Source organism: Indicator indicator, chromosome 8, assembly GCF_027791375.1.
Source record: "Indicator indicator isolate 239-I01 chromosome 8, UM_Iind_1.1, whole genome shotgun sequence".
Classification (NCBI taxonomy): domain Eukaryota; kingdom Metazoa; phylum Chordata; class Aves; order Piciformes; family Indicatoridae; genus Indicator; species Indicator indicator.
This window is the reverse complement of record NC_072017.1, coordinates 21024757-21037894: the sequence shown is the minus strand read 5'-3', so window position 1 is coordinate 21037894 and position 13138 is coordinate 21024757. Positions and strand designations below refer to the sequence as shown.

The 13138-nt window shown below is 34.7% G+C and overlaps 1 protein-coding gene across 3 annotated transcripts in view; it reads right to left on the bottom strand.

Moving 5' to 3' along the window:
* The window catches only part of FSTL5 (follistatin like 5), a 226324-nt gene that overhangs the window by 29250 nt on the left and 183936 nt on the right, over positions 1-13138 (bottom strand). For 2 of the 3 annotated variants that reach the window (XM_054383005.1, XM_054383006.1), the window contains exons 10-11: positions 10109-10135; positions 5950-6068 (exon numbers count right to left, since the gene is read on the bottom strand). In XM_054383005.1, coding sequence (XP_054238980.1) covers positions 5950-6068; positions 10109-10135 — 146 coding nt within the window. The remainder of the gene's footprint in view (positions 1-5949; positions 6069-10108; positions 10136-13138) is intronic. The other variant, XM_054383007.1, reaches the window with a different exon arrangement.

Sequence of the window (13138 nt, the reverse complement as noted above, 5' to 3'; positions counted from 1 at the left end):
ACATAGGCTAATATTAGTCATTCTGCATGTTTTAAGCACCACACAACTCACAGGTGCTTTAGTATAAACATATTTTTTATTATTCTTTCTAGACATACAGGCAGTTAGCAGTGTTTTTCTGAAAAAGAAACCCATTTAAAACAATAATATGTGTAGAAAAAAAGCATGAGCCAAGAGACCTTAAAACCAGGGGAAAAAAAATTTAGACACAATGAGAAGCTAGCAGGCCCCACATCTGCACCACTGCAGTACCTTGCAAAGGATATATTTGCAAGTATTTACTCCAAGTGAAATCTTGGTTTTGCAAAAATTAAGTTTGGAAGTTCCCTTTATGAAATAGCACATTTTTTTCTTATAATGGACATCAAATTAACGTAAAAGCAAGGACTTGAAAATTATTCTACTTGGAGAGGCAGAGCATATCAAGCTGTTTTGTTTTCCTGATCTAGTCTTCTTTTCCCTCTTAATATTCTCTTCAACACAAGGGGCAATTTTACCAAATCACAAGTATTATTTATTTTAAATACTTATCTGCTGATTATTTGTAATCTAGAACGCACTGTCCAATATAACTGTTCACTGTGAAAATAATTATATGTCAGCAGATGATGACTTCAGTGTAGAATGAACAGCAAGAGTTGATGAGATCTTAGAAAAGAATCCTGTTTCTAAGCATCTGACTCCTTTTAAAAGGGAGAGAAATAATGTGACAGAACAACATACCCAGCACTAAGGCACGCTTTTCAAGAAGATGATGAGGATGCATTTCAACACTAACTTTTCTGTATCATCAACATTCTTTGCCTGCTGTGTCTCTACATTTGAGAAAATACACTCAATCTTTATATGTCAAAATAAGAAATAAATCACTTTTGTGCTCTAAGTGAATTTCTTTATAGGAGATCAAAAGCCATTGCATGTTCCTATATGGTTCTTGAACCTCCACAAGGGGAACGCCTTTCAGAAATCACATTGATAAGGAAAGGTAACTATATTCAGGTACTATGGATGGTACATAATCAGCAACTTCATCAGAACTTAGTAAAACAATAAGATCTATTTTACACTGCTAAAAAGACATGAACTTTGGAAGGGAGAAGTTGTTTAAACTGCTTATTAATGAATTATAGGTGTGGTGACAGATGGGACTTTCAAATATGACCAAAAGTTTTCAGTGCATAAAGTGAAACTTCAACATAAACATGTCTCTAATATGATGTGTAATCATCAGATCGATGATATATTGTCATCTGTCTTCTCTGCAGTTGTCACTGCAACTGGAAAGTTCTTTCAGTTATCTCTAATTATTTTTTTATAGCTATTCTAAATACACCTTTTCTTAGTCACATATTTTAATTAAACAGGCAACTATTTCTTTACTGTCTGCATAGTCCTCTTTCTTCCTCAGAGAATAGCTTCTTCAAATAATACATCTGCAAACTTTTACAACATCTCTATAGTGTCATTCTTTTCAGTCATGTCTCTCAGGGACTCACTTTAGTTCACACTATTTTTTGGTGCTGTGGATTCTGCAAGGATTCAATGTGCTATGCATAAAAGACCACCACCAGTTCCTTTTGAAGGAAACTAGGTTTCTCTCATAAGACAGTATGTTTATTTGTGTTGTCATAAAACTCTGTAATCCAATGTCAACTCTCATTTTGTCCCAACACCTGAAAAATTAAAAGCAAAAGATGTGCTTCGTCAATGCAACAGTGAAAATTATGCACCAAAATCCTCATAACTGAAACAGAGTTGTTTTCCAGGCATGAATCAGTTTATATATTTTTTTGTCTCTCTTTATTCAAACTTATATTTATCTAGATGCCTCAAAAACAACTTCAATGGAACTGAAATCTTGCTTCTGAAAACTTAGCATTTATCTGATTCAACAGTTTGGATTTTATTTTTTTTTATATATCTACTACAGAAAGCATTTCTGTGGTTCTATACTAATTTCCCCAGTGGCTGGGTAATTGGTTAAAATAATTTCTCTTTAAAATATAAACATAAACCCACCATTTTCTTCCTCTAATTAAAATGTCAGTACTTCATGCTTCCTTATTTATTCTCTGACAACAAAACCAAAACAAAACAAAATCCATCTGATAAAATGTTAATTGATTTCCTTGTTGTTTTTTGTTTCCCCAGACTTTAATCAAAAAGTGACTCACCCTCTAACAGCCCAGCAGATGGAAGAAAGTAAATCCTTACAGTAAGTCTTTTAAGGTAGTCTCAGGCAAAAAAATCTCAAGAGAAAATGTGTAGATTTATATGTGCAAATTCTGTGTTTATAAATTTACACTCAATGCAAGAGTCCACAATATTTTAGCAAAATTCGAGTCAAGCTCTTAAAGCATTGTAATGAAAGACTAAGGTGATATCAACAGATTACAACAGTCCCTGCATTAAGACATTAATTTATATTTTACCTATTTGATATTCCACTACTGTTCACTTCACATTCTGCAGTAAAAAAAAAACAGTCTGTGGATCTTTTCCATGTTTTTTTTCAACAAAGGTTAACAATCTTATATTTACTCTACTTACTGTGCAATTTCTGGACTATCAAGTGGGATTTAAGTTTATTCCCTATGGACATTATGTGTTAGTTCATGTAATGAAGAGGAAATGAGGATTATGTTGAAACCAAAAGGATTTTTCCATTGGTTTCAGCAAAGGCATATGTTTCCACTGCTTCCTCCTCCCTGCCCTGTCAGGTTTCTGAAATAATTATTATTGGGATTCATTGGGAAATGAAAATAAAAACAATTTTGTGTGAGAATTTGAATTTAAAAACTTTGGATTATATTAATTTGCAGAAGATAAATACACGTTGCATTCTAACAAGGAAAATGTCCCAAACACTTCAGAGTGATGAGATACTTAACAATTGACAGACTCTACTTGGGCCATGGTTAAGAATATGACAACAGGTAAAACAACCTGCTGTAAGATCTGGTGTAACTAAACAATAACCTGTATCAGAAGACAGAAATAAGTTTATTTCTGTCCCTGTTTACCTAGAATTGTCACTATCAGCCTAATAAAAGCCTATTTTCATTTGATATTAGTTTAGAAGATTCAAATAATTTAGGAGATTCTGGGAAGGAGAGGAAAAAGCTCCTTATAATTTCCTGTGCACCATGACGATCCAGTAAAACACTAAATCTTTTGCTTTACTTTAAATACAATGAAAGTCTAATTGATTCCCATGTTAGACACACACTAAATTGCTTTGCTGTACTGACAGTCACTTGTATAAGGGGCAAGGAAATATTTAGACAAGGGTTCTAAATTATGTAGTTATTGAGAAATTGTATTTACCTTTAGCAAAATTAGCATACCTAATCATGAAGAGGTGTTACTGTTACAGAATCACAGAATTATCAGAGCTGGAAGGGACTTCAAAGATCATCTAGTTCCAACCCCCCTGCCATAGGCAGGGACACCTCACACTAGATCAGGTTGCCCAGAGCCCCACACAGCCTGGCCTTAAAACTTCCAGGGGTGGGGCTTCTATCACCTCCCCGGGCAACCTGTTTCAGTTATTACAATATTGCAATATTCATTCACAGTGCAATGCAATGCCATGTAGAAATACCTTTTACAGAAGCTCAGCTAAAGGTAATTTATTTTCTTGATAGGCAAATAGTAAACCTGGGGAGGAACACTGCAGTATCATGTGCAATATCCAGACATTTTCTGTAACACTTCTAGTACCTAAGCTGCACTAAGAATTTAGAAATATTCCCACACTTTAGCAAATGTTTGGTCTCCTAAGGTTTTTCTTATCACTTGAACAGCTAATCTGGAAAAGTGTAAATAAATGGGAGAGCTTTAAGGGTATTGTCTTTAGGCATATGTTAAGACCTAAATGATGGATTATTTATTAGTAACAGCTGCTGTAGATATAAAAGGATATGTAAAGTCAACTCAAAACATGCAATCTATCAATATCTCTGATTAGTAAAGTATGTATGACAGAGTCAAGGAGAATTACTAACAAAAAACTTATGACATGAAGTCTTACCACAAAATGATCACATGAAGAACTTGATAAAAATCTGATCCTGAGACAGATCTGTGTTACTTATTTAGAGGAAACAGGTTTTCAAAAGAGGCTTGGGGAAGATATAATATTCTTCAAAGAAGGAAACGGTTGTCTAATGCTTCACAGTCAATGAGTTTGTTCAAGAATATAGTATTTTTGTTGTAGCATTAGATGTACATGCAGAAAATTTATTTCAACTCCTGTGTCATTCCTTAGCTAAGAGGAAAGTAATCCTAAAGGGGTTTATTCAGAATTTAAACTTTTTTACTGTTTTGTTTTGGTATGGTTTTGGTTTGTTTTGTTAATGTGTAATACAGAAGGAACAGTAATGTCACTCTGAACAGAAAAACATCATAGGATATATTTTCCAGACATTTCTGATTTCTGTTGCAGGAATAAACATTCATTAACCACTACAAGTTACGGAAGAATTTTTCAGTGTTCAGAGGAATAAGTAGAAATATTGCTAAATTTCATGGGCAAAATGTCATGTGTGTAGGTAGAAAGCATAATTTCTGGCTATATATTTACCACACCTACCAAGAAACCAAAGATAGCCAAATAAGGACAAGTCTATACCTACTTCAAAATAAAAGTTATGAAGTCCCTGGTGTGGTTTTGGTTTTGTTTTTGTTTCTGGTGGGATTTTTTTTTCTTGCAGTGTGTAGTAGTTATGCTACTTTGGGTTTGAAAGCTACAAAAAAGAAACGAGTTTGACTTATCCATACTGATTATTACCATATTTCAATATACACTTAAATTCTAACCTGCACTTTAGACCTATAAAATCTTAATAGACATCTTAAACAATCAGCTTTTGAATTAAGCAGTCATAAAAAAAGTTTTTTAGCTTATTTTTGGCTGTGTCAACCTAATTTAACTTAAGCAGCACAAATCAAGGTATGATTAGCTGTTCAAAGCATAATTATTCACGCTAAAATAAATCTTGCTGCTGAGTACAGCAGCCTTTGACATCAATAATGATAAATGAATAGGCATATTACATCGAGACAGTTCTGTTGTTATTTCAGTATGCTTTAGGTATTTGGGCAAAACCCCAAAGTGTACAGCTCATGAGTTATTACAGATTTCAAGGTCACTCATTCAAATCCAAATAACAAGAAAAAGTTATTATTCTTGGAGCAAGTCTTAATGCATTGACTAAAATCAAGTGTTCCTGTGAGAACATGAAATGTGTTATCTAGGATTTTGATTAACAGTAAAGGAAAAACATAAATGGAAGTGCACAATATACTACTGTTTTTCTGTATGCTACACATGGAAACTACTCCAGAATTCGGTGAAATCAGCTGTAAATGTGCTAACAATAAAGTTATTGAAACTTCTATGAATTGTAAGCTGGAGACAAAGATCAATCATCTCTACTAACTTCAGCGGAGCCGCAAGAGTATTTATCAGGATAGGGATTTGCCTCATGATAGCTGACAGTTTAATACAGACAAACATCCAGTAGAGAAAAAGAAATCATTAAAAATAATACCTTTAGATATTTTATTTACTAGAAGGAGAGGAAATCCCTGATCCATAGAAATGCACTTAAGTGGAGGTAGGGGAGAAAAAAACAAACAACAAACCCCAAACCACAAATAAATAGTAGAGAGCTGTTAAGGAAGGGACTGAGAAAAGAGAAAGCCAAGGAAAATAAAGGGTTTGAGAAATATACAGGAAATATTCAATCTAAAAGAGATTGAAAGTTTAAATTTGATCAAAGGAAATACAAAAATTTTGAGTATATTATTTTAAGCTACTTATTAATTGAGAAGACATGTCTGAGTTTATCAAGCAGAAAACACTAAACTAGCAATAATAAATTCTTATCTAAGGAAAGCTATAATTGAGAAAAGACTAAAAATAAATTTAAAAAAATAACTTGCCTGAAAACCGAGGATTTTTTCACTAGGCTTAATATGTCTCTGAAATTCACATTCCACTGGTTGTATTACTTTGATGCCATCTTCATAAAAAACGTAAAACATGTTCCCAATTCCCAGACCTTAAGAACAAAAAACACATTGAAATGTATAAAATTAATGACAAAAAAAGAAAATCCTTGTCTTGAGCTATAAACCTCATTACACCTTGGGTATGAGATTAATTAGTTAATGTGTATAGTGCTAATATAGCTAATCCTACAGCAACTTTTGTTGTAAAACTAAACCCAAACTGTTGCATTATTCAGAAATTAACATTTTTTTTCCATTGGCAAAACACTATCTTTATGAGTAAGATCTAGAAATATATAGTTTGACAGCTGCAGTAACAAAAGTGATTGTGAAATCATCTATCCTGAAATCAAATTAATATAAATTCGCCATGTGTCCTTATTAGTCTTATTTTTCTGAGAGATGAAAAAGTTAATTTCTGTGATTGAAACAGAAATTCTGAATATTTCTCATAAATCATTTGAATTTTCTTTCAATCAGAAAAGGAAATATTCTCTATTGTAGTGATTGAAGAGCCAGCCTTGGCCAGGAGTCATTCCAAGACTGAAGTGCTACAAATGTTTACAGAACTACTAAATCCTTCTACCACAATGTTACTAAATGAAAGGCATGATGTAATATTTTCTGGAGAAGGTGGGAAACAGATCTGTAGCATGAAGTCTCATAGTATATATGGTTAGTCTCATGACCACAAAAAAGGACAGTCTCCTTAGTTTTCCATGTGCCAATTAAGATGATAGTTGTTGGTTTGCTATGTGGTTTCTATAATGGATGATTAGTTCATATTGTAAAATTCTAGGAAGAAAATTACCATTATAACCAACTCTGGCAGCTAAACTGAGAGCTACAACTATAAAAGTGTACATGTATACTTGGCTACAGGGCCTAAGCTCACACTGGATATAACAATATTTGTTATAGTATGACAGAGAAATAAGACTCAGGAAAAAAATTGAGTCTGATATTCTGCATATCCTAAATTCTGAAGGAAATCCTATGTTAATAGAGAAAGAACAAATCTTAATATCAAATAAAATTATTAGAATGTTAAGGTGGGGGGAAATGTGCATTTGTGTATAGATGTATGTACGTACACACATACATAGAAGTTCCCAGTCCCTGTTAGGAATCACATAGGTAATACAGTCATTTAAAAGGCGAGTGACATGCATAAAGTTGTCAGGCCATGCCCAAAATGGAAATTCAGTTATATTTGAGAAATCCTGTGTAATCATTTTCCACTTCTGAGTTCTCTTAAAAAGAATGATTGGTCTTCCTCATTTTAAATCAAATCTACCCATTAAGAAGTTACCAAAAAGTGGGAGAGGAATTTGTTTATGCTGCATTTCTTGAAGCATTACATGCAAGCTCAGGTTCAAGGAAAACTTGCCAATCATGTCTATTCTGAGCATAGAGTGTACTAAGGGCAATATGTCCACTCTGTCCAAAGGGTATTTTTGCATGATTTTGCAGGTATATCATACAGTCTGTGTAAGAAAATATGTCAAAGTCTTACTTTAAAGTATGCCTCATATTGCATCCTGTAAGAACAGCTGGAATTTGTAGATAAGCCTGACTTCAGGTTAGGCTGCCCCTGCCAGTGAACACAGTGAAGACATCTATAGCTAAGCAACTGGCTTAGTGTGTCTTGGTGATAAATAAACATGTGGAGCTGGCTGGGGACAAAACAAGGTTTTCCCTTCTCCCTTGTCCCATTGACTGAAGTATATTATAGTTATTAGCAGGATAAATAATACCAGAACATGAGGAAGTAAATCAGCTGGTAGCCCCAGGTTATACAGGCATTTGATAAGCAGACTCCTAAAACATCCTCTTCAGCTGCCAGTACTGCAAGGCACGCTTTCCAATGTACAGATAATGTTCATGTACAGTAACCCAGTGCAAAGTTTGAAGACTTTATTTCCAATGTTTGGATAGTAACTTCTTCAAAAACACTGGAGACACTGTAAGAAATGTCCTCCTCCTGTTTCAGTGCCAAGTTAGGCAAGCGAGTTCATATAATGAAGTTTTACCTGTGGATCAAATGAAATAATTTCCCCCCTCCAATTTATTATGACCCCAAAACTTTTCCTGTGAACATGACTACAAATATCTGTACAAATACCTATTCTGTACAAAAATCTAACCACTTAGGGAAGTCACTTCTTCCGAACTTCATGAGCTATTCCTCTAAAGACATCTGACCTAATTTTGCAACCTTCCTCATATCAAACCAAAGCCAGCCCGGCACACTGATAATACAATGCCAGAAGCAACAACAATAAATGAAAATATATTTAGAGAGAATCTAACTGGCTAACATTGATTTTGAAGAAAAAAAACCCTGATACAAATGAATGTACCTTCAAATCCTTTCAGATTTTCTGACACTCTTTTTACTCTTACACAACCAAGCAATTGTGATAAGGCTTTTGTGAACCCCATATACAAATATGCATTGCAGACACTAAAGTCTCTTTATGGTTTCATGATCTTAACTGTCCTACTAATCACCTGTGGCCCCTCCCTTCCTATCTGTTAATATTTAGAGTAAGCATTGCCTAGAGAAGTTAGTGGTGTTGCTTATTACCATCTTCAGGGTATTGCTCCCTTGTAAATGAATTTTGACTTTATGACCTGCAATAGTATTTGTTGGAATCACAAGGCCAGTAAGAAATGCAGGAGAAATTAAGAAAGCCTGCTCTAGAAGGTGATATTGCCCCCACATTCTCAACCTCTACTATAAATTACTTTCTGTTTAGTTTCACAACAGTGACAGGGAAATTTGAATGACTTTATCATAAGCACTCTGGTAATCTACTATTTTAATTTGGCTTTATTGTCACAGTTTTCCTAAGTGCTTTCTAACCACTGAAAGCAGCACAGGACTTGACTTAAAAAGATAATCTGGAAAACCAAGGAGGTGCCAATGATGTTTTCAGTTTTATTTGAGACAAAACACAAGATAAAACTCAAATGATACCTTCATAATAAGCAGTGAGACCATATATTTGAAAACTTTGGTGTTAGAATCTTGTTGTGCATCACCTTAATTGTTAACAGCTAAACTATATGAAACTGAACATAGAATTTGTACTCTGCAAGGCCAATAAAGCAGAAGATCACAACTGAGCTCCAGCTAAATGAGAGAACTGATTGTTTATACCAGCTAAGCAACTGGTAAAACAGAAATATAAAAACTAAAACTAGTTCATGTTTTTAAATACATTGGGAAATGCTAAACGTTATTATGGAATTATGCAAATGAAATACCATTTTTTTCAATGTTTAAATTAAATCAGAATATATTTTTAAGAAACGTGCAGAAATACCATTTTCAGCATGAATTAATAGCAAAGCCCAATCCATTTAGAATATTAGCAGTCTCCCTATGGAAATCGAAACAATGTCCTATTCCTGAAATATATTAATTTCTAAATTTCAACTTTAAGAACAGGCTACTTAGAGCAATGAAACTAGAGCTCATGATGACACTTTGATTATATTCTTCTGCAATATGCTACATGAGATTACCTCAGATGTAAGAAAATTAGTATCTATATTTGTCAGTAAACTATACTTCTCCTACCACAAATCTGCATTTCCCCTCTCAATATTTATTTACAAACCTCTCCTGAGGATAAGAAAATGCTTTGTCTCATTAAGCAATCACAGGTACCTCAATTTTAATTGAACTATTTATGATTATCATTTTTGTTTAATAATAATGATTTATACATGAAGATTAATCCCCACAACATACAGGCTGATTGATTGGAAGCTTTATCATGTCAACAAACAAATGAAAGTTAAAGGTCTACATTTTAAATCTGAGCTTCTTATGGTATCCTTTCAAGTAATTGTCTGAAATTTTTGAGCAGTGTATTTCCTTAGCAGTTCACAAAGGTGTGAACATTTGAACTGATTTTTTTTTCTTTAAATCAAATCCCTCAAATATTGCAAGGGGAAAGTAATTACTGTACCTGCAAAGTATGGACAAAAAAAATCTCCAAACAAACACACAAAAGAGTAATACATGAGCATTTTACTGTAATATAGAAAATATGAAAAAGACCATCTGTATTAATACCTTGCTCCCGCCACAATATGTTTGCAACTGCAGCATGTAAGAGAAAGAAAAAACAGAAAACACAAATGAACAAGAAAAAAAGCATGAAATGACATATCAATTCTGAAATAATTGTGTTGGTTTAACCTCTGATTCACTGAAATACTTCTACAGGTAAATCAATGGAAACGGTGACTTGATAACAAGATTAAATAAAGTTCTCCATGTCATGTGACAGAACTGTGAATAGTCATCATAGTTCCTGCTGTGAGGGTAAAACTCATCACCCCCATTACACATACATCCCTCCCACCAAGATAACTGCATCAGCCTTCATCAATACTCTGTTTCATAATCTATTACATAAAGCATATGGAGTTTGCATAGACGTAAACTATGTATATTAATTACAGGTGATGTAATTTTTATAATTTCCTTTAAACACTGGAATTTGAAAAGATTCATCTCAGGAAACAGCCATGAGAGAAATATGTAAAAGTAAAATGAATGCAAAATAATTTTCTGTAGGGCAGTAACAAGCTGTCACAATATAAACTTTGCCATTGTTTTTGGAAGTCTGAGATGAGAACTAAAAGATGGAATGGTAACCAAATAAGCACTTAAGTGGTTTTTACCATGAAAACATATGCTGCATTTGACTCTCATGTTTACAATTGCATTTCAGACCTCTGAGAATAATGAAAACTAATTTTCCTAGTAGTGGTCTTTCTGCCTGGGGAGAATAAAAAGCAAGCAAGTAAAATTTGTAAATTTTAACTATTTAGAGGTTAGCATGACAGGGAATAAATTGGGGTAAACTGGGGCATGCTACAGGTGACCAGCCTCTGCATGGAATTGATGGCATAGATCACAACCTTTGGGCCTAGCAGTTCAGTCAGTTTTCAATTCACCCTTCTGTGTACCTAGCCTGTACTTCCTTCAGTTTTAAAGTGTTATGGGAGACACTGTCCAAAAGCATTTCTAAGGATAAAGTAAACAACATCCACTCCTTCTCTCATCCACCCTGTCAGTCACCTGATTGCAGAAGACTTGCAGGTTGACTGGGTATTATTTCCTCTTCATAAGCCCATGCTGACTGCTCCTAAACAGCATCTTGACCTACACGTTTTTGAGAGAGTTTTCTCAGGGATCAAGGTGGTGCTGATGGGCCTATTATATCTAGGAGTCTCCTTCTTGCCCTTCTTGAAGAGTGACACAGGCTTTCTTCCAGACTGCAGAAACCTCCTTTGATTACCATGATCCTTAAAAGGTTATTATCAAGTGTGGCCACACAATCATAGAATGCCAGGGTTGGAAGGGACCTCAAGGATCATCTAGTTCCAACCCTCATGCCATGGGCAGGGACACCTCACACTAGATCAGGTTGCTCAGAGCCACATCCAGCCTGGCCTTAAAAAACATCCAGGGATGAGGCTTCTACCACCTCCCTGAGCAACCTGTTTCAGTGTTTCACCATCCTTACGGTGAAGAACTTCTTCCCAACATCCTGATGGGGCAACTTGCCCTGCGTTTGTGGATGCAACCTGTACAGGCTCTTGGACCTGTGAATGTCCAATTTGTTTAAACAGTCTCTAATCTGATCCTATTGACATTGCCAGACTTCCTTCCTAGACTTTCCCACTGGTTTCGTGGGTTTGGACTCCTGGGGCCAGTTTTGCCAGTGAAGACTGAATTGAAGAAGACCCTCCGTGCAACTTGGCCCCTTCCATGTCCTTTGTCATAAGGTCCCCTGCCCCACTCAGCAACAAGCTCATATTTTCCCTAGCCTCCTTTTAGCCGTTGTTTCTACAGAAGCACATCTTTTGCTCTTCATATTCACCACCAGATTCAGCTCCAAGTGGATTTTGGAACATCCCTGAATCCCAGATAGTGGCTCTGTATTCAGATGACAGTTCTGTGTTTGTCTATGTCATCCTATATAGTTTTGTTTTTTGTTTTTTTTTTTTTTTGTAATAAAGTAAATTAATTTCCCCAGGGCAACTGGGATGATTTTGTTCTAAATTACTTTTCTCTTCATATTGTAAGGAAAGAATCATGCAATATATAGCACTCGAGGTTCTGTAAATTTAGTCCTAAAGTTCTATTTTTTATCAGTCTTTTTTCTAGGGGTGACATAGCAATGAAAATAAAAAGTAATTACAATTATTCAACCGTGTGGAACTACACAGCATCAAATGAACTGATTTAAGATGCTAAGAACAGAACACATTAATTTGTGCTAATGAAAAATGATAAACATGGTACTGACTTCTGGTCAAAAACTAATACAAGAGGATTAAAAGGAATGTTTTAGAAGCCTTACACTTAACTAACAAAGCAGTTTGAAGGACAATGAGACATTATTTAAGACTGCAATATAAAATCAAAACAACAAACCATCACCTTACCTAATACAGATCAAGAAACCTCACTTATTTTTTAAATCAGTCCTACGACTTTTATTCAAGAAATATGTCCATTCTTGGCATAAAAGTTGCAATGCTGAAAAAGTACATCTGTAGATAGAAAGTATTCTAAGGAACATATTGTTTACCTTGCTTTTTGGTTAAGCAAAAATTAACATCTTCAGCCACACCATATACTCAATTCTCAGACATATATAAACTTAAAGATGAAAAAATACATAATTATGGATAGGTCTTAGTAAAATCTTCTGACAGAACACCAGTGTCTTCTTTTGTGCTGTTTTTCCTTGATTTATAAAAAAATGGATATCCAGATAAACCAAAATTATTAAATAATATCAGGAGATGTACTGGGACCCTTGTGGAAGACGTATTCAATGAGCTGAACTTGAGCAGGCCATGTATGCTACACCAGCCTTGTTCGTAAGGCTTGAGAAGGTTGTATGTTAACATGGGTAGCTACTGCAAGGTCATATGCTGGAATGCCCATAATAGTCTGCACTACACACTGGTGTATTATGCCAGAGATAACATTGCAATCTGTCAGAAGATATATGGGTTGGTTTGTTACACAAGATAAAAGCCACCACAGTACGGGAGGGAGAAGGAAATTTTCAGTGGATAG